This window comes from Heliangelus exortis, chromosome 1, assembly GCF_036169615.1.
Source record: "Heliangelus exortis chromosome 1, bHelExo1.hap1, whole genome shotgun sequence".
Lineage (NCBI taxonomy): Eukaryota > Metazoa > Chordata > Aves > Apodiformes > Trochilidae > Heliangelus > Heliangelus exortis.
The window spans coordinates 9,097,003-9,119,557 of record NC_092422.1 but is presented as its reverse complement, the minus strand read 5'-3'; the positions used below and the strand labels follow the sequence as shown (position 1 = coordinate 9,119,557).

The window sequence follows — 22,555 nt, the reverse complement described above, 5'->3', positions numbered from 1 at the left end:
GAAGGATTTAATTTTTTCACATTTTGGTATTTCCAGTTCTGAAACAGAGCTACCTGCCTTGACTTTCAGTGAGTCCCCAGATTCCCTTTAAATTTCAAGGGTTTCCTGTCTGTTCTAAGGAAGCTGAGGGTTCCCAAAATACCCTATGCCACTGACAAGGAGCCAGAACACTCAGGTGCCATGCACACTGCAGCCCTACTCTGGACCTGAGGTTTGGCAATCTTCTTCCCACCCTGTCAGTTTTATTCAAAACTGTTTCAATTTGGATTTTTTTTTTTTTTTTTTTTTGCCATTCTAGGATTACCAATTCTGCACAAACAGAATCTTGGCCTGCAGACAGTAGGACCCAAGGCTTCTCACCAAACTAGAAAGTCAGCAGATTCTGCAATTCAAGAAGAGAACTAAAATGTGCTTATGTGCTTATGATCAAGTTTAAACTTTTCTAGAACTACTTGAAAATTCCCCCTGATCAGAACATTTCCAGAAATTTTATATTCATCAATGATTAGCAAAATAATCTAAATCTGCTGGTGTTCTTGCCACCAGCATTTCTTACCAACTTAAGTCTATCCATATGCATACAGATATACAGACGTCTGGAACAGCAATACATTCTCTGTGTGTCTCTTCATAAAAAACACTGCTTCCATTTCTTTCTACAAATATCCCATTGTTAAAGACATCATAGAATTTCACTTGTCTAACACCCTGAAAGATTCTGCAATTAAAAATAAAGGACAAAACTCATCAAAATTTATCTATGAACTTTTAATGTTTTCAGTGATAGAGACCCAAAATTGAGTTACCAGCCATCAAGAATTACTCCATGTAACTCAATCACAATTAAAAACAGAAGTTTCTATACAAAATAAACAGGAATAAACAAAGCTTGAAAGTCTATTCTTTATCCACATGAGTATTTGAACAAGTCACTCTAAGTTTTCAAAACAGGGCTGAAAAATCTCTTATGCCTCCATATAAAGCATGGAAACAGCATTTTTGAAGCTGTGTAGACTTCTATGAGGTGATTGTTGACTATATTCTGTAAAGTGGTATTTTGGACTGACAGAATATATGCCATTTCACTTAATTACAAACCAGTATTTCCTTGTACGCTGTTCTGTGACACAAAAAACTCATTCCATTTAACATCATGTACAAAGAAGACAGCTATAACTATGTAACCTTTTGAGAATTGGTATGTGTTTTTAACAGCAAACAGTTTTTTCAGATCATTCATTTTTTTTTATTGTCTCCATCACTACAGAGCTTTGAACTATGAAATAAATACATTTAAATATATAAATACATAAATAAATACATTCTCAATGGAATTGCTCCTGGAAGACATGAAGGCACGTCTCCATGTCAGTGAGATAGTAATACTTTTTTTGAAATTATATGGATTTTAAATTTTTTTTTCCATATTTGAACTACATTCCATTACTAAGGTCACAGGTATGCTAATCTATAGTGTTTAATCTATAGATCACTTTATATACACAAATATTCTCAGATCAGAAACTGGTTGGCTCCTCCTATAATGAAAGCATACTTGCTTACTGCAGATGAGGTGCAACCAAAGACACAGGAAGAAAGCACAAACTATTTGTGGATAAAAACAACTTTTTTTTCTTACGTGGCACTTGACAGCAAGTCAGGTGACTTTCAAGTTTTATGAAAAATTACAGTCTCATAAAATAAGGTATCCAGCAAACAGAAATAACTTAAAATTCTTTCTGTACAAAGAGGGAAGCACAGAACATACTATTTCTCCCCTTTCTTTCCAAACTGTTACTACCACGTTACTACCACTGGCAAATAGTAAAAGAATGTTTCTTTCAGTTTGAAACTAAGCAGCTTATCCTCCCAGTCTTAAAACAGGCCTCAGGGGGAGCTTTAGAGAAGAAGCAAGGACTTCGTACTTGATGTAGCAAGCATGTGTTCCATGAATATGTGTATCTCTAAGCGAGAAATCCACACCATGAAGCAAAGTACATTTCACATAAACTTACAGGTTTGCAGACATTTCGGGATAAAATGGAAGCAGTTTCATTACTCTTTTTACATCCTTAAACTTCCTTTTAAGAAACACTTCTAAGGATCACTTAAACTTCTCATTCCATGCAAATCTGCTTCTGGATTTGTTGTATGCCACACGAACATCTAGGCATTTCTCTTTTAAACCGTACAGATGTTTAATTACAAAAAGTCAATTTGTATTTGCCTGCAGAAATGCAGACAGCTGTAATTAGTACATACAACCTGTTATAATACATCAAAGCAGCTCGCACACTACAGAGCACAGGTAAATCGGTCAGCAGACAGGAGCATTCAGAGTAGCTTCCAAGTCACTAAGAGAACATGAAAACCCCAACCAATTCCATTGTAATTTCTGATTTCTTGTTTCTGTGCGAACAGAACAATCCTTAACACATACACAAAAGTACATTCTTCAAATGAAAACTCATGTATCAAAGCCATTCAGGATGCAAGCATTCAGTTTCCTAACTACTATCTTTTTCACGTATCTAAATATTTTTTTAAGTGACTCGGACAACGTATAGTATGAAAAAACCCAAAAAGTTTGAAGCTCGCCAGGATGAGCAACCCCATCAGCCCAGCCATGGCTGCGCTCACAGGGCGAGGTGCTGGCCGACTCCTGAGGCCTCCAGGCCGCGGCGCAGCAAACGCCGACCACGGGAGCTTCCACCGCCGAGCACACCGGGCTGGGACCCCTCAGCACCCTCGGGCCCAGCCGCCAGGCAGGGCTGTGAGGAGGCCAGCCCGGCGCCACAGGGCCCTGGGTAAAAGGAGCCGGACAGGAGCCGCCGGCAGCACCCAACCGCCCCGGCGCCATCCTGCTTTCGCGCTGCGCAGGCGCCCCGCCAGCCGGGACCTTCCTCCACTTCCTCCTCCTCTCGCTCTGGCAGCGCCTGCGCAACCGCCGCTGCCCACTCTCCCCTTCCCCCGAAGCTTCGTGAAAATTCAGGAAGGCTCCGGCTGTCTCTTTCCGCCGAGGAAGGCGCTCCGCCCCCCGGCACTGTCCCGGCTTCCGGCTGCCTCCGCTCGCTGCGCCGGGCACCGCGCTACCGACCGGGGGGGGGGAAGGGCAGGAGGCACCGCAGGTCGCTCTGCCGCCATGTCGTTGCTCTGCTACAACCGGGGTTGCGGCCAACGCTTCGACCCCGAAACCAACACAGAGGGTGAGAGCGGCAGGGAAAGGAGGAGGAGGGGAGCGGTGCGGAGCTCGGGGTACCTCCCGCATTATGTGTCCCCCTGCTCCGCTCACCCCCTTTGCCTTCGTTTTGGGGGACGAGAGGGAGGGTCTCTGGAAGCGCCTCTCGGGGAGGGTCTGCAGGGAGGATCTGAGGGGCGACCTGAGGCTCCTGGCGTGCCCACCGTCCTGAGTGCCCTCCCCGGCTCCTGGAGCTGCGGTGCAGAGCTGTCAGGCCGCCGGGGAGAGAAAAAGCCGTGTGTGTGTGTGTGTGTGTGTGTGTGTGTGTGTGTGTGTGTGTGTGTGTGTGTGTGTGTGAGAGAGAGAGATCTGTCCCTCCTGCTTTCGTCTGTCTATTACAACCCCGTCCTGGACCCGGCTTCTCCCCGGGAGAAATTCATGTTTATGCAGTGCTTTGGGTGGCTGTCGGGGTGATGTGATGTCCGGGGTGGTGGGACGATGCTCCGCTGCTGGGGGCTGCTCCGCTGCGGCTGGACAGCGAAACCCGCCCGGGCTGGAAGCTCTCGTCCCTCTAATGCGGAAAAATGGGGCTGGCGCCGGGCCTGGCTCTGAGGTTTGTTATAATAATAAAACTGTTCACAGCAGTAGGAGGGAAAAGAAGCCATAAGAAGCAGTTCTGTACTTTACTGTCATGTGTTCTAAAGATAGAAAGTAGAGAACCTGAGCAACAGCATAGAAGGCCTTTGGGTGTTATCAACTACTTTTGGTTTTTTGTGTTTAAGTGTAGTATGTAAAGTTGCAGCAGGTAATTAGCGTATCTTAAAATAAGAGTGTGTCTGCTTTGCCACGTGCTGCTGCTCTTGCAGTGCTTCTGTCTACTGAGAATCCTGTACCTGGTAAAACACACTCCAAGCGCTATCATTTTAGGTTTCGTAATTCCACGAGGGCTGCATAAAGGGTGATCCAGGTGTCATCAAGCTTGTCCTCAACAAATTTGTAAAGTAACTCTGCTGGCTGAGTTAGAACGTCCTCTGCATTAGCTTAGTTTTTGGTGATCCACAATATTAGAAGGAGACTAACGTGTTGTAGCATGTGTATATTCTGTGATTAAAAACCTTGGCATGAAGTGTGTTTATTTTTCTGAGCTAAGTATTTCCAGAGGAAGGGGCAGCATTTTAAGTAAAACTTGCTAACAATTGTAACAATGAAAGCAGGAACAGTTGAGGGGTGCTTCCATTCAGTGATGTCTTCCACCACCATCCCCTGTGCCCCTTTGCCCCAAAAGACAAAGCAGATAGGTGTTTCGTATAAAAAAATTCTCACTGGGACTTCATGACCTGTACTAGTTATTAAAATCACAGTGCTTTGCCACATTTCTCTGTGATCAAGTAGTAGAAAATCTGGTTGTCAGGGCCTTATGATAACTGTGGTGCTTGAATTGGTAAAAAAAAAAAACTTATTGAGATTTGTTTTGGTAAATGACTGGAACACTTATGGAATTACCATGCACTAGACTAAACAGTTCTAAAGATAAATGTGGTTATCACAGATCACTTCAGGAAACCAAGTTTGACATGTGCTAATGAAGCACAATGATTGTAACTTTCAGCATGGACAAACTTCACCAAGGTCAATTAGATTATTACTACTTAGGCATGTAAATACACATTTGGTTGTGGATCGCTGTCCAGTTCAAATGTTTGTGTGTGTTTCAGAATTGTGTTTGGATTTACCTCCAAAATATTGTGAGGGTTAAAGCCAGTACCTGTGTTAAACACCAAGTACTTGCATTGACATCATCTAATAGTTAAGCTTAGGAAAATATATTATTAGGACATATTCTTGGATGAAAATAGGTAGAAAATAAGGATTTCCTCACCCAAAGCAGTTTTGAATCTTTCAGGGGTTTTGCCTTGATTCAACCTGCGGTATAGTTATTCCCATATCAATTATTGATGTAAGAGGCTATTAGTCTTCTCTTCATAATCTTATGGCTGAAACAGCACAGATATGTATTTTCTGTAGAAACTCTCATTGCTTTTAAAAACGAGCAAGTGGCAACTGGCTGACATGAAGGACTGTATGCCTCCTAAAGAGAGGCAGAGAAAACAGCCTGAGGAAAGGCATTAAAGGTATGTCTACACAGTGTGGCTGAGAGCAAAGTTAAGAATTCATCCATGGCATGCCTGGCAAGTTACAAGTTTTACATTCATTTTAATACATTAACTACTAGTTATTCCATACTGTTAAGGCTTGTAAATCATCTTATGTACGAGGTAGAACTTTGAAAGTGGTAGTAGGTTCTTGATTATTTTGTGTTTTTTTTCACCTGTGAGTGAGCATATGAACTTTTCCAGTCCATTTCAAGGCCAGCTCAGATTTTGTCACTAAAGCCATGGTGTGAGGTAAGACATGCACCCTTTGGCCTAAGTTTGAAAATAGGACTGCCTAGTGACAGTTTAAAAGATGGTGGGCAAAACCTGGCTGAAATTATATCCATTATACTTGTTTGTCCCAATTTCCTCACTGTACTGTAGGGTGGGTATTTTGCTTAGCCTATAATTTTGATCTTTCTTAGTGCAGTTTAATTTGATCCTTTGACAGAATAGAAGTACAGACTCTGTTATGTTTGTTTGTATCGTTTTTCCTAAGTTCAAGCTCAGTGATGTTGCACCTGCAGAATAAATAAGATCACAGAGTGGATGAAAACTTACTTTAGATATTTCTGAGGCAGTTTGAGTGAGAGCTGTATTTGAAAGAAATTATAGCTTAGATTTTTTTTTTTTTTTTTTTTTTTTTTTTGCAGTCTGTGTTTTCTTTAATCTTGTCTGGTCCCCACAGTTCAAACTCCATTCCTGTAAATTACAGAACCACAGTATCATCAGAGTTAGAAGGGACCTCTAGAGATCATCTAGTCCAACTCTCCCACTAAAGTAGGATTCCCTAGAGCACATTGCACAGGACTGCATCCAGGTGGGTTTTGAGTATCTCCAGAGAAGGGGATTTCACAACCTCCCTGGTCCAGTGACTTGTCACCCTCATAGTAAAAAAGTTTTTTTGTAGGTTTAAATGGAGCTACCTATGTTCCAGCTTTGCCTGTTGCCTCTTGTCCTGTGACAGGGAACCACTGAGAAGAGTCTGGCTCCATCCTTGCACCCGCCCATTACGTACTTGTAGACATTGATAAAATCTCCCCTCAGCCTTCTCTTCAGGCTAAAGATTCTTAGCCCTTCTAGCCTTTCCTAATAAGAGAGAGGTGCATGAAATGCACCTACAATTGTCTTCTCCACGTCTTTCCATTCTTAGGTTGAGCCTTTCTTTGTGAACTACCTATAAGCTCTTGCCATACTGTGTATGTTCTCTTTTCTATGTGTCCTCTTTTTTCCAGCACTGTGAGAAATTAGGTGGCATTAGCTTCCTAGCTTCCCAGCTAAATGAAGACATCAAGATGCTGAGTGAAATTTGTCATTATTTAAATTTTCCTGGCTTACCAGGACTACTTTTTCACCCTGAAGCGGCTGGCAGAAATTGATGGATATGTTTGTAAGTCCTACTGAAGGACTAATATCCCAAATACATGTGCTGTTTGATTTAAGCTAGGAACTCATGTCTATAAGATTGTATTAGTGCTATAGACTTAGCCACTGAATGCAAAATTTCTTTTAAATTGACACGCTTTAAAAAAATTAAAACAACAGAATTTGGGGTCACTTTTTTGCTTCCTATTAGGTGCATTGTGATGGTTTTTTACCCTTTCTTTTTATGGAAGCTTATTACAAAATTTACTGTTTGTGTTACTTTTCGTATTAGCTGTTTCTGACAACAAAATCTTGCTTTAAGGCTAAAAAGTAGCAAGTGTTCTGCATCACTTGTAGAATCAGGTCATTAAGACATCATCCATGCAGTATATGTCAAAGAAAAGTTACATAATTGGAGCAATGATATTACACTTGAAAAAATACAAACATTAGGTAAAGAAGGAGCAGTTGTGACATCAAAAGGTGTAATGTTGGTGAACATCTATGAATATTGAGTTACATCAAAGGAAATGGTGTTTCAGTGTAGTGTCTGTACAGAACCAATTAATAACTAACAGTATTGACATGTCTAAATTGTGTATGTGTAAAACTGGCCTTTGGTTCAAGTCCTTAAGTAACCTGAGATTCTATAAATTGTGAAAAAAGAACAAGCAAATTATCATGGATAAAATTGAAAGGCTGGTTCATGTGCAAATGGATGTATTTGGTGCTGTAAACTGGTATTTTACATCTGTCTGGATTACTGGTAAGGACTGGTTACTGATGAAGACAAGGGATGGTCCATAAAAAGTTGACTTGCTCCATATGAAAGCAGAAGTTTGTCTTAGATGCCTTCTTTCTGGTTTGTGTTGTGTAATGCGGAAAAAAAAATCTTGGTTCTTTAGCTTTAATATATGTACTCAAAAAGCTTGTTCTATGTAGTTTGTATTTTCCATCATAATTATATATACTTGAGGAAGTGGGACACCTCATGCCACACATGAATTGTGAGATTCTTGCTGGTTTTGTAATCAGAACGAATAAAGATTCTTGGTATGCCTGGACATTACTAATTGTAATTTTCTTCTAGATTCATGCACATACCATCCTGGTGTGCCAGTCTTTCATGATGCACTCAAAGTAAGTATGCGGCTAGCTTTTTAAGTCTTAGGTTTTTTTCCATATTTGTAAAACAATATGCATGCTTGCTTGTTTTTCTTTTTAGTTCCACATCTTCCATTTGTAAAAACCAAGGTTCATGTCATGTTTGAGCAACCCTCTGAACTTAGAAAAGCAGACTTATTCAGACCTGAAAAAGAAATTAAAACTGTATTCATATGGTGCAAATGTCATGGAAGTCTGTATGATGTGTCTCCTGTTGATTGACTTTAGGTGTCTCAGCAGTTTACTTAGGTCCTCTGGATAGGTCTTTGGAGGCACAGAGGTGTCATACTCTCAGTTCATTAACCTGCTTGAAATTCAAACCAGCTGCTTATGTCTTACCTGGCTAGTGAACTAATGTGTTCATGACATTAGCCTGCTGTACAAAATAATTGTCCTCTGTTAATTGGCCAAATGGGAATGTTGGTTAAGTTGGGACTCATTGCCCATGCCTTGGATGCAGGTATCTAGGATTCGCCTACATCTTCACTAGTGAATTAAATATCCCTGTCTTTGGTGCTTAGGCCAACAGCATAGCCCATATTTGTTGTATTAAACTATTTTCCTACTTCAGGACCTACTGGGTGAATCTGAAGTACCTACAGAGAATATTTTGAGACACAGCTACCAAAACATATGGGAAATCATTCTAACAATTTAATTGTGTATGACCAGAAACTGGTGACCAGAAATGGAGCCTGCTATTGTCTACTGTGTTAATACAGATGTAGCCTAGGTGGCATTTCTTAGGATACCAAACTGTTATTTAACAGAGCTTTTGGGCAGTTTTTTTTTTCTTGGTTTTTAGGAGCTGTATCTACTGGCAGTGCATCTTATCCCTGTCTCTTAATGTGGTGTCTTTTGGGCTTGTGGAAGCTTGTGCCTGTGTGCTGGGTAGGATGTTTTCTATGAGCTGTTGCTGTGGAATCAGCCATCATGCTGTTGGCAAATTGGGATAGACACTGTTAGATCCAATAAAATACAATTCATTTTGTACAAAACTACTGTTGTGCTCATAATACAGTACATAAAATTCTACCTAATTTAAAGACAGAATCTCACAGTCTTCAAATTTGGAAAAGACGTTTAAGATCACCATGTCTAAAACCACCATGTCCACTAGAGCGTGTCCTGAAGTGCCTCATCTACATGGTTTTTAAATGCCTCCTCGGATGGTGACTCCACCACCTCCCTGGGCAGCCTGTTCCAATGCCTGACTACTCTCAGTAAAGGAATTCTTCCTCAGATCTACTCTAAACATCCACTGGTGCAACTTCAGGCCATTTCCTCTAGTCCTATCAATGTTTACCTGAGAGAGCCCAGCACCCACCTCTCTACAATCTCCTTTCAGTTAGTTGTAGAGAGCAACAAGGTCTCCTCTCAGCCTCCTTTCTCTAAATGAAATAATTCCAACTCCCTGAGCCTCTCCTCCCAGGACTTGTTCTCAAGACCCTTCACCAGCTCTGTTGCCCTTCTCTGAACTCTCTCCAGCAGCTCAACGTCTTTCTTGTGGCACAGGGCCCAGAACTGAACACAGAACTCGAGGTGCAGCCTCACCAGTGCCAAGCTCAGGGTCACCATCACTGCTGAACACACCATTCCTGATACAAGCCAGGATGCTCTTGGCCTTCTTGGCTACCTGGGCACACTGCTGGCTCATATTGACTAACACCCCCAGGTCCTTTTCTGCCTGGCAGCTTTCCAGCCAATCCTCCCCAATCCTGTATAGCATTAGACATTTACCTCAAAATCTTGTGTTTACTCCTCCTTATATACTCACCATTTTAAAAACAAGTGCTACTTTCCCCACTCTCCTCATCTTATCTAATCAAATTTTTATCATAATTTTGCATGGGCAGTTTTTTGCTATTATGAATTCTATATAATCTAAGCGGGCAGGGTGAACCTTTTGTCTCAACTATGAAAATAATAGAACCACCTACCTGAAACCCCTTGTGTCACACTGCTTAAGCTCTCAAATCAGTGGTGCATTTATTAGTCAACCTGCTGCCTTATAATAAGGTTCTTTGAGTTCTAAGATACACTAATGACAGTGGACAAAAAATTTTCTACACAATTGGATTTCTGCTTTAAAGAATAAAAAGTGCTCTTGATTGATAGGTGGCTATGCAGTGCAGATATTCATCTTTGGCTTGGAAAATGGATACTTGAAAGTGCTTAAGGAAAGAAAAATTCCAGATCATTTTAGGAAGGGAGCCTGTGCTTTATGCCACCAGTGAGCCTAATATTAAGTATAGTGTTTGTTTTACTTACCAGTTACTTAGGTAACATTTCTGCTGTACACAGTTGGCACCTAAATTGCCATGGAAATATTGCTGTATGTTTACAGAATTTCCTGGCTAAGGCACTGTGAGTGAACTGGAAGTGGCAGCTGCTACAGGTTTCTCTGGCTGTTAAAAATGCACATGATGAGAGAGTTTTCCAAAGAAGGAAAAAAGAAACTCTCTAATCATCATGTGCTGTGTCTTTTAACAGAATATAATTATTTTGTTTTTATAAACTGTTGCCAAGTAAGATAGTCATGCTTGTTTTACTTTTATTCCAAAATGTTTGTAGGGTTGGTCCTGTTGTAAGAGAAGAACAACAGATTTTTCTGACTTCCTAAGCATTGTGGTACGTAATCAAGATTATTTACAAATTTTATACTTGTCAAATGGCAGTAATAAATACTAAACGGTACATGTGCTCACATTTAAAATTTTCATACTTTTGTTAAAAGTCTCTTAAATCTTGCATGAGCTGTTGTTCTTGATGTAATATTGAAGTTGAATCTCATTTTCAAACTTTAATGACTTAATACTATCAAAACCTGTGTAGATGCTTGTTAACAATGAAGGAAGGTCAGTATTTTTTGTTACTTTGCTCCATTGTGCAAAGTATGCATTTTTCTTTAATATACATCCAGATGAAGATGTTTTCCACTTTAGTTAAAGGATGACCTTTGCAGACAGTGTTTAGGGTGGGTTAAAGCAGATGATGGGGTTGAAGAAATAAACTGAGAAAATTTGTTGAAATTTTAAATAATTTTTGATTGTGTGCACAAACTATACTGCATGGATTGATATATGAATATGGTTTCCATAACAGGGCTGTACAAAAGGTTTCCATAATAGTGAGAAACCTCCTGAGCCTGTTAAGCCAGAAGTAAAAACTACCTCTGAACGAAAGGAGTTGGCTGAACTGAAACCAAAGTTTCAAGAACACATAATTCAGGCACCAAAACCATTGGAAACCATTAAAAGGCCCAGGTACAGTATACAAAATTTTTTTGCCAGATTTGTAGCCAGTTGAACAAGTTAAAGCTTGTTTGGTTCAGCATTGCACCTCATATAAAGTAAATATTTCCAAATTTGAGGAGCTTGTGTTTGATAGTAGCAGTGATGATGCTGTCTTAAATTTCAAAATCAGATAAAAGAGTTTTGATTCCAACAAGGTAGCACTGGATCACTCAACATTTAGCTTCATGTGAAGCAAAAATTGCAGTCTAAAGCTTCATAGCTTACTATGCTACTAGCAGCCGTGTTTAGAGTTTTAAACAGTTATAAAATATTTTAAGGGTGCTTTTATTTAGAAAACTTGATCTGATTTATTTTTATTGTTGTAGCATATTTAGGATTTCCTGTTGAAATCCAAGATTGTTTTCTAGATTTCTACTCCATTTTTCCAATAAACAGAAAGCATTGGCATTAAAAAATGTTACTGTAAAGGAGGTTGGAATCTTGCCTTATAGCAAGATTAAAATTTACTGCTTTGTTGTCTCCTGTAAAATATTTTTTGTGAAGCTGACATGAACACGTGGACTTATTTTTTAGCCCAGATGAGCCAATGACAAATTTGCAGCTGAAAGTGTCAGCTTCCTTGAAGCAAGCACTCGATAAACTGAAACTGTCATCAGAAAACGAAGAGAAAAAAGGTAAACATACACCTACTTAACCTGCATATGATACTAATTGTCACACAGATAAATAAAATGCTGGCTTTTGTTGTTTCTGAGGTGATTATTTCATGTAATTATGTTCTTAACAATCTGGGAAACACCTCGCAGTATAGGGAATGATACTCAAAGTTTAGACGTGAGCAGTGTGGATACTTGGGTGTTAGGAGCAGATGTCATTAAATAATCAGGTTGCCCGTTTTGTAAGATCTCCTGGTTAGAATGGACATACTGGGAACATGTGACTTCTGGATATGTGACTGAAGCAAGAAGCAAACTTTACTCCTATGTTATCACAAGCACTATGCCATCTAAAGCCTTTCATAAATTGGTGAAATTCCCTTGAAGACTAGTTGGTTCCCCATTCTGTTTCTCCTCTTTTTTCCTTCACGTATTTTATTTGAAATTTGTTTCCAGAATTACTCCGCTTCTTAAAATACACTTTTGAATTTCAACATGTATTTGTGGTTATTTTGTAGTCCTGTTCTTGTGCCAAAATGTCATTTACCTCTTCGTTCTACTTGGTATCCAAATTCTTTACTTGTGTGTATTTATAGACATTTCTTGGAGCATTTTACTTTCTTTGTTTAAAAAAATTAAACAAGATCAGTGATTGTTCTCTTTGCCTATTATTGTAATTATTCTCTTCATTTTGGTTTTTTTTTTTTTGCCTCACTTAAACCAGTTTAAAGGTATAGAAGGTAGAATCTGATACTTAGATAATACAGCTTTTGAAATGTTTACATTAATTCTGTTTCTATGTGCCATTTTGGCAGACTTCCGCACCAGGCAGAAAATAGACAATTTGAGAAATTTTTTTTTTCCTAATCTACTTTTTAGCATTATTTCTTAATAAAAGCAAAATATTTAGTACGTTATATAATTCAGTGGCTATTTCCTATAATATGATTCTTTTTACAGAGGAAGACGGTGATGAAATCAAGGTTGGCACGACATGTAAAAATGCAGGCTGTTCAAAAGTAAGTGCTTCAAGTTCCACTCTTAAACCCAGCTGTTAAACTATTAGGAATCCAGTTTGGTTTCTTTTTTCCTCGGGTGTTTTTTTCATATTCTACAAGTGATTTGGAAATGTCACAAAGCCCATCAGGCTTAATGAATGCACATTTGATAAACCATTTTAGTAAGGATAAATGTGAGCTGTTTTGTACTGTGGATGCAGTAAGATTGCTTGTAATTAGTCCTGAACTTGTAATTAGAAAGCATGCCAGACCCATAATACTGATTTTTTTTTTTAGTCTTAAAATGTTAAATATAATATTGTTGAGACCTGGTTTACTGGTAACTCTTGAATTTATCTTATAATCTGGATATAGGACAGAAGTATCTGCAAATGTTACCAATGAATACTTTCTGCCATTATCCACAAAGAAAATGTTCTAACACATCTAGCTCTTCTAGTCTTTATATTACATGGTCATTTTAAGCAGAAAGGTATTTTCACTGATATCTTTGCGTTGTACAGACTGGGACAGTAGAATTTCACTGGACATCTGACAGATTTTGCATTTTCTACTGAAACTGGTGGGAAAAGAATTTATTGCAGTCTCTTGTTTGTGTTAGGAAGAACTGGAACAATATACATACATTGTTTAATTTCCTTTTGAAAATCCGTGTGTTTTATGAATGATAAATGTAATTTGATTTCCAGTACAAATTTCCAGAGAATTCAAGTATTCTTAGAGGTAATACAAGTATTCATAAATGTCATTTAAAAATACTATGAATACTCAGAGAATACAAGTGAGTATTCTCTGTATTTCTGTTCTCTGAGTATTCATAGTATTTTTAAATGACCTTTGTGAGCATAGGTGATGTCATCATTAATGTACACCATTGAACTAATGCAAAGCCTGTTACAGGGCAAGGGAATCTTTTGTCAATTAATGCTGAGTGGTTATTTTGAAAAGCTAGGGCAAGGCTTTAGATTTAGATTATTTGTTCAAAAGCTTTTTAGTACTTTCAATGTTACTGTTGTGGTTTCTGTTTTGTTTTGTTCTTTCCTTTGATCCACATCCTGTAACATTAAAACACCTTAAATACTTTGTTTTACTAGACTTACCAAGGACCACAGAGTACAGAAGAAGTGTGTATATACCATTCTGGTGTACCTATATTCCATGAAGGGTTAGTATTCAGTTAACTTTAATTTTTATTTTAATTATATTATGTATTCCTGCTCTACTGGTAGATCTTGCCCTGTTTTCAATCTGTGTTTCTTCTTCAGTCTGAAATGATAATGGTTGAAGAGGTTATACTAAATTAACAGTAATGTTGCTTAAAGGAAAAGCCTTCAGTGCTCACAGTAGTGTCCTAACTATTGTTTCTTTTTTAATCACTTTGTGCACTTTAAAGGATGAAGTATTGGAGTTGCTGTAAAAGAAAAACATCTGACTTCAATACATTTTTAGCTCAAGAGGGTTGCACAACAGGAACACACGTATGGACTAAAAAGGATGCGGTGAGCACCATTAACTGTGTATTCTGTAGCTGCCCATTTTGAATGTTTAATACTGAAAAGTAGTAAGTAGCTTGATGGATTTATTGCTATATTTGCATTGTTAATGATCACTACCTCTGAAATAATATGAAGGCTTTTATGAACATTCATGGCATAGAGAAATGCAGTTTAAGGTAATCTGTCATACAGTATCATTGTAAGAGTACAGCCTTTCTTCTTAATGATACATATAGTCTAACTATTTTATAACAGAAGTGTTTTTTGCAAATTCAGGAAAAAATAGTCTTTTTTTCTCTGTTAGTTAAGAATTTTAATTGTATTCCATATAGAATACATTTTATATACATTACTTTAAAATAAAATTATTAGAAGTCTTTCCGAAAGACCATGAAGACATCAGTGGTGCATGTGATAACTATCAAAATAGTCTTGGGCTTGTATCCTGAGTAACAAAACTCCTGAATGTAATTTTAAGTCTCTTTTCTGTAAACCTTTTCCTTATTATAGGGTAAGAAAGTAGTCCCTTGCAGACATGATTGGCACCAGACTGGAGGGGAAGTGACTATTTCTGTATATGCTAAAAACTCTGTTCCTGATCTGAGCTATGTAGAAGCAAACAGCACAATTGTGAGTATCTACTTTAAACAGTAATTTTTTTATCCTTATTTTTGTCTAACCACAGCTTGAAGTTAGAAAACCCTAGCTTCTGCTTTATTTACATGGCAGAGGAAGCATAACAGTCTTTTGAATAACAACTTATTCTTGGCATTTGTATTGATTCTGGTATGTGTAGCTTTTTTTCTGCTTCTGTTTGGCAATCCATACTTTTATGTCCTTTTTAAATCTACAATATAATATAAATAAATAAATCTTTACTTCAGCAATTAAAACCCCAAGTGTGATGGACTTGCATTTCCAGATGTGTAAATAATTATAAATTCATAATTTAATCGTATTTGGCTTAATGCAATTTAAAATTGTTCCTGCAGATTCCCAGCTACTAATATTAAACATGTGTTAAAATGTTCCACTGATTTCTTAATCACTTAATCACATTTAGACAAAAAGATACAGCTTTCCAGATGTATATATGGCCACTATTCCACTATTGACTTTGATATCAGAATCTGTTAAAAGAAATTTTCACTTCCTTGTCTGTGGGACAATTTGATCACTTTGGTCATTGTGGGATCTGAGTCCCAGTGTGATATAATTTGCTTAAACATTCTTGACATCTGAAATGTTTTATTAGCCTGACAAAATTTTCTGTTGTTTTTCCTCTTAAGGTAAATATCCATATTGTATTCGAAGGAGAAAAGGAATTTCATCGCAGTGTGAAATTATGGGGAGTAAGTATAAGAATAATTTCTTTCTACTTAAAAGAAAAAAAAGAAACACAAACCCCTAGCTGTCTGAAAGCAGTTTGGCCTTCTTCATTACTCTGCTTACTGAAAGAAATTTAGTTGCATGTCATTCAGCAGTTACATCTAAATCTGACTCCAATGCCCAAGGTAATCAGGAATGATGTCATAGTTGCTACTTTGAGCAGAAGGTGACCTCCTGAGGTCCTTGCTGTCCTGTGTTCGGAGATCTTGACACCTTGATAGTGGTGTTGTAGAATACCTTTGGCACGGTGTCACTGGATGATGATGTATATGTTAGACCTGTATATGTATAACCATAGAATCATTAAGGTTCGAAAAGACCTTTAAGATCATTATGTACAACTGTCAACCCAACACAACTATGCCCATTAAATGGAGTCTTGAAGCATCTGTATGTTTTTTTGAACAGCTCCAAGGATGGAGACTTCACCACTTCCCTGGGCAGCCTGTTACAATGCTTGATCACTTTTTCTGTAAAGAAGTTTTTCCTAATATCCACTCTAAGCCTTCCCTGGTGCAACTTTTGGCTTTTTCCTCTTGTCCCATTGCGAGTTACTTAAGAAACAATAACCACCTCCCTACAAACCTCATTTCAAGTAGTTGCAGAGTGTGCTAAGGTCTCCCTTCAGCCTCCTCCAGACTTAAACCCAGTCACTCAGCTGTTCCTCAAAGACTTGTTCTCCGTGTGTTCATAGCATGGCACAGGCAGGTGTTCATAGCTGGAGAATGACAGAGTGTTGTCTTTTCCAGATAACAGTGGGAATTACATCCCCTTGAACATCTACTGAAGTTCAGTGTTATGGTACTCTTACTAACATAATTCCCAAACATGTAACAGTGTATTTCCATAATGGAAATGTAAAATATGTTTTCTGTTCCAGGTAATTGATGTTAAGAGGAGTTACGTGAACATGACTGCTACAAAGATTGAGCTTACTATGAGGAAAGCAGAGCCCCTATTATGGGCAAGTCTTGAATTACCTGTATCCAGCACACAACAGAAAAATGAGAATTCAGATCAACAATGATTCTAAGAGACAAGTTATTTCCCATAATGAAGTGGTGACTTGCTACTGTAATGAAGTATTTAACTTTTATATAGGATCTTTTTTTTTTCTTTTTTTAATAAGCTAGATCATATCTTCCATCCCACAAAGAAATTTGATGCACAGTAAATGGGGGTGTAAACTTGACAGGTTATAGCTATTTCTGCTCTTACTTCCATGAGTATATTTCTTCCAGTTGGAGTGTTGTCTCCTTGGGACTTAAGAGTCTAAAGAGCTATTGCCCTTTGAACCTTATCTACCATGCACTTACTGTCCATATTGATCTGTTTTCAGTCCCACTGTGTGTGCTGATTTTTCAAATGTTCGGTTTAGACTGAATCTGCTGGGTGGCACATGTTAAATTCAGTACTGCAAACAGGAATGCAGGAACAAAACTCAGTGTATTAAATGATTATCATGCAATTCTACATGTAGAATAAAAAGGTGCATAAACATGAATATGAAAGAGCACTTACAGAACTCTTGCATTTTTGTTTTCTGAAACTAAGGATTGTTGCAATACCTGTTCCCTGTGGAGGGATGGAAGAAATGGTATTTTGGTAAGGATATCAATACTTGCTGACTCTTTTGCTATCTGTCACGCATAAAAATATCATATTAAAGTAAAAAAAAAAAGTTGGCAAGAAGGGATTTATTTTTTTTACTCCTCTACCTTTAGTATTTGAATTGTTAAATATAAAATTGAATGGTCAGTGAAATAAATGACTGACTAATAGCATTTTACCTGTGAAGAATATGTGAACAGCAGACTATTGTAGAATGACCAAAGGGCTGTATATATTTGAGAGTCTTTAGAATGTGTATTCTGTCCTATTGTACAACATTCAAAATTAAGAATCTTTTTTCAAAGAGGTGGATATGTGTAGTGGGAGAAGCCAGTACACGGTGTGTCTCAGGAAAATAATTTCTTTGTAGATATGCATAGCTCTTGTTTCTGAGGATGGTAATCTAAGAACTAAATTTATCTACAAGACAAATATTAAGAGAAACAAACAAAAAGCTTTAAAATGTCCGTCTCAATAATTGTACCTTTAGATAAAGTTTTTTAAAATATTATTTATTTTGAGCAGTGTAAGCGAAACATTGTAATTAGGAATGAGGACATTGTTTTCAGTTTTCCATCAGTAAATACTTGTGGCTGAAAACATGATAGTTTTAAAGATGAGACTTCTGTCCAAGCAACAACTCATGCATGTTGCTTTCTCTTTCTGCTTGAAATACTTTCTCAACTTGAGGCCACAGCCAAAAGAAAAGCAATGTTTTGGTGTATGTCATGGAAAATGTACCAAAACCTATCTGTGTAAACAAGCAGTCCTGTGCACCGCTGAAATGCATGGATGCTCATCAACCTACCTTGGCAGACCTGCAATAAGACCAAGAGAGACACAGATCACAGTCAAAGCATTTTGTAGTATGGATTTCAAAGACTTACTGTTTTCCAAAAGCAGGTATAATAAACTAGAAGGTCCCTTCCAAGCCAAACAATTCTATGAATTAATTTGATTTGAGCATGGAGTTCTTTCTCTAGCAGTTCTTGAAATCATACTTCAGACTTTAAATAGTAGGAAATAGAGTACCAAAGAAACCATCCCCAGACTCCAAGAAAGTAACATCAGCACTATATTTATGAAATTTATTTTGGTGCTTTCTTGCCATCGGTTCAAATTCCTGTTTCCTCACTGACTTGGAGAAGTGTGGTTACTTACTCTTTAAACCTCCTATTAAAAGTTTATGCCTCCTCTGAGTTATGCCTAAGAGATCCTATTAACTTCTAATAATGCTTTCTTTCTGTTGTTTTTCTTTTTTTTTTTCTTCTTTTTTTTAATACATTTGAAAATATCCACTGCAGTGCATATGAAAAGATAATTAAGATATTCACTGCGGTGGCAGTGTGCAAGCTTACAAAAGCATGTGCCTGCAAATAGTCCTCTAAAAATTGAACAGTTGTTTCCTGATGTGCTCTGAACCAGCAAGGAGAGCTCATGTTACTATAATAGAGCAATCACTTCAGTGGGTGAAAAATTCTAGCTGGCTGTAGCTAGGAACATGGCATCTGTGTTTTGTGTGCAGAACACTGAACTTGAGCTGTAAAATGAGTAGTGTTTAAATGGCAGAATAAAGTTCTAATTTAATGAACAAGTTCAAATTTGTCTATCCATATGGATATAAAAATACCTTAAATATATTGATTCCTACATTCTTAATACATTTTCAATTCATTTGCATCCTAGCATGCAGTAAGTTTACATCATGTAAAATCCACTTAAAAGACCTACAAGGGAAATTGTATTTCTTGGGAAAATAGAATTTGTTTTTAAGCAAGTCATTTGCTCCCTCAGTATACTGAAGGCTAAATCGAGAAAAATGTGGCCAAATGGACCCTTTGATGTTAGTGCAGGCTTTGGAACCCCCTAACTTTGTTACACTCTTTCAAACTACATTCTGCTGGTGGGCAAGTCAACTTGATCATAGTAGAAGAAAGTCCCTGTAAACACTGCCCTCATTTTTGCTTTTTTAAAAATTCTTGCTTTTCTTCTTGTTCATACTTTCAGCAGAAAGATATCTCAGGAGTTCCATAACGACTTTCCCCATTAGTGACAATAAAACTGCTTTTAAAATTCATTTGTTTAAGAAAAAAAAAAAAAAAAAAAAAGGAAAAAAAACCAAACACCAAGCACAACATCCCAGCTTTTAACAGACAAGACAGTATAGGTTTTACAATTAACCTGGTTTTCTGTATCCTGTGATATTTTTTAAAATGAAAGAAAAAAACTGCATCCACCATGAAGCTGCAAAAGCTGTATAACTTACTGAATTTGAGTGCTTTGAGCAGTTGCGCAGAACAGTCTCCAACACATCAATTTTTGATCCTGGTATTTCATGAAAAGATGTCTTGACATGGATAGTGGTAGTGGACACTTCAGTGGCAATTTGGGATTTTTTTGGTAATGTCTGTTGTTAAGAGGAATCCAACTGTAGTGAACCAAACCAATTACAATACTTCTCAAAAGCTAGGTCTGAAAACCTAACAAAGGGATTTTTAATTACCTAGGCCTTAAAATAGTGGAACCCTGTAATAAAATTCAAACAATTATATACTGTCATAATAGCAGTTAAATTTAACCCTTTTTTCGTGTTTTCAGAAGTTGTGTGACTTGCTGCATTCTAGGTATATTTTCTAAGTAAAGGGTCTTTTAAAGGTGGAGTTCAATATGGGTTTACATGTTACGCATATTGACAGTGTATTACATAGCTCAGAACTGACTGTCAAGATACATATAAAACTTGTCCTTCACAGTCCTTTTCTGATCTGAAAAATAGCATGGATATACAAATCTAATCTTTTCATTCATGTATAAGCCCATTTTCCTACCTAGCATTACATATATGTGTAACAACATTTCTTGGAGCAGTTGGAATTTCTTTTTAATGTTAATAAATTGTTAAGCACGGGGCTGTTCTGCTGCTCAGGCTTTTATGTTTTACATGGCACTGATGTAACTTGACAAAAAGAACTTCCATTGTAAGATCTTCTGGAACATGTACATTATCAAGTCACCATTTCAGTAGTTTAGGGATTAGTTTTACTAGGAATTTTGCCTTGAAAGAAAAATCTACTTATTCTATGTAATGGTGCATTTTTTGCTTGCATTCTTTACACATGGCATGAGTAATGGCTAAATACTGTACCTGTTAATCATTAGTCTTTCTCTATTGCTACTAAAATTATTTTAATCTCTGTTCAGGAATGAGATCCTTTCTAATGAGTTATGTGTCTGGAACACTGTTTTCAGGTGGTACTTTTGCCATTATAAGAGTCTTGAATTGCAGCTGAGAAGGGAGGTGTCTTTTTGCATGGTTGTTTGATTCTGCACAAGCCTAAAACTTATATACAGAAATTGATCTCACATCTTCATGCTCTAGTTTTTGGTTTTTTTCTAAATGTACTCAATAAAATTCTTATTACATGCGGGTTGCATTCGTGGTTTTTCTTGAATTCCTCTGTTAGGGAGGAGAACTTCCCTTTAGATTTACAACAACCTGGCTGTCAAAATACAACGGAAGTGGGTATTTTCCACAGGTCAGTCTGTATATAGCAGGGAAACCCTATGGCAAAGGGTTTTCCCCATCATTTGGTTTTTGTCTTTGCTGGTTGCTCTCTAACCCAACAGCCCAATTAGTGTAGGTGAGTTCTGGAGCGGTTTGAGAAAGTGTGGCTTATCAGAGAGGGGGGCCTGTAATAGGAACTTTGAGAAAAGTTTGGGGTATGTGTTTTAACCAAAGATAACCAGAGACTGTCACAGACATTATGAACTAATACACAGTTTCTGTGCCAAAAATTGCTGGTCAAGCAAATTCAATTTTTCTGAGTTTGCAAAATGAATCATGGGATCACCCAGGTTGGAAAGGACCTCTGAGATCATCAAGTCCAACCCTTGACCCACCACCACTGTGGTTACCAGACCATGGCACTGAGTGCCACATCCAGTCTCTTTTTAAAAACCTTCAGGGATGGAAAAGCCACCACCTCCCTGATCACCCTCTCTGTGAAGAATTTTTTCCTAATATCTAACCTAAACCTCCCCTGGCAGAGCTTAAGTCCGTGCCCTCTTGTCTTACTGGTAGCTACTTAGGAGAAGAGACCTACCCCCCCCAGCTCCAACCTCCTATCAGTAGAGAGTGATGAGGGTAACTGATGGGAAGATGGGATGTTAAAAGTAAGGGTGGGTGGTCAGTGGGTACAGTCCTTAAGCCTTCTCTGTAGGCAGCACATATTTCAAACTGTGTTCATACAATCAACGTTTTTCTGTTGAACTGCTGAACATTTTGTTTTCCTGATGCAATGTTGACATAAAAAGGAGTAAAGAAGTACTGATTGCTGTCAACTATGAGTTTATAATCAGGCTTGTGAGATCTAAAGGGGCTGTAGGAACAGCCTACTTGTAATCTGGAGTCATGTGAAATATATGTATGTTTTTCTTTACCTTCGTGGAGGTTTTTTCAGCCAATGTGTTTCTGTGTGAGAATGAATTTTCCTCTTAAATAAAACATTTTTGTTACCTGTTGGGAAAAGCTATTTGAAAAATTACTTCCTTGTTAAATACTAATAAAAGCTACATTGCAATAAAAGTAATCCCAAGGTAGCTGGAGGCAAAACTGCTACCTTGCAGCCATCTGCAATATTTTATTCTGGAAGCCTTGTTCTCTGGAACGTGTTCTTAATTCATTATAAATATTGGTATTGCCGTATTACTGCTGAATTCAATACTTGGTGAAAAACTAACCTAATATTCTTCTAGCCTACAATGCTTAACCTAATTTGTTCTTCCTTTATTGAAAATCGGTGTCGTGGAAAAGGCAGAGTTGATACACTGTAGTCTTCTAGACCCTAACAAGACATTTTTTTTATCGGAACACCTTGTAATCATTATATTGTTGTATACATAATATTAACCCAAACTTTAAATGTTCCACCTTAATCTGTGAAAGCAGTGAGCTACTACTACTCATGAGCAAAACCTTCAACAAGCGTTCATTTCAGAATTATTCTTTAATCTTAGTTCTGCAAATGGGAAGCCAGTCAACACTTCTGTTACAAATTTTTCCTTAATCATTTATAGCTTAAATGCAGTGCTTATGCTTTCCAAATGCAATTAGCAGCCATAAAGATGAAGCTGGTAAAATGAATGGAGAATACTAAAATGTAGTTGAAATGCATTTTTAAGCTTAAGGTTTTTCCATGTTTCTAGAAAAATTAAATTGTTCATAGAAAACATGCTAAGGATAATACAAATTTAAAACTCCAAGTGTG

General features: G+C 37.7%; 1 protein-coding gene across 1 annotated transcript; it reads left to right on the top strand.

Moving 5' to 3' along the window:
- The first annotated feature begins 2,948 nt into the window (after positions 1 to 2,948).
- On the top strand, positions 2,949 to 20,711 carry CHORDC1 (cysteine and histidine rich domain containing 1). Its single transcript, XM_071733504.1, has 11 exons — positions 2,949 to 3,206; positions 7,787 to 7,836; positions 10,435 to 10,491; positions 10,966 to 11,126; positions 11,691 to 11,791; positions 12,734 to 12,792; positions 13,887 to 13,957; positions 14,186 to 14,291; positions 14,799 to 14,918; positions 15,578 to 15,640; positions 16,558 to 20,711. Exons 1-11 carry the CDS (start codon positions 3,143 to 3,145, stop codon positions 16,702 to 16,704), a joined length of 999 nt encoding a protein of 332 aa, XP_071589605.1. The 5' UTR covers positions 2,949 to 3,142; the 3' UTR covers positions 16,705 to 20,711.
- The last annotated feature ends 1,844 nt before the right edge of the window (positions 20,712 to 22,555 follow it).

What these genes read in the sequence shown, in the direction of transcription:
- CHORDC1 (XM_071733504.1), top strand. Translation starts at nt 3,143, where the DNA reads ATGTCGTTGCTCTGCTACAACCGGGGTTGCGGCCAACGCTTCGACCCC. An exon ending in GAAACCATTAAAAGGCCCAG is followed by an intron (nt 11,127 to 11,690) that starts GTACAGTATACA and finishes CTTATTTTTTAG; the next exon opens with CCCAGATGAGCCAATGACAA. An exon ending in AGAAAACGAAGAGAAAAAAG is followed by an intron (nt 11,792 to 12,733) that starts GTAAACATACAC and finishes TTCTTTTTACAG; the next exon opens with AGGAAGACGGTGATGAAATC.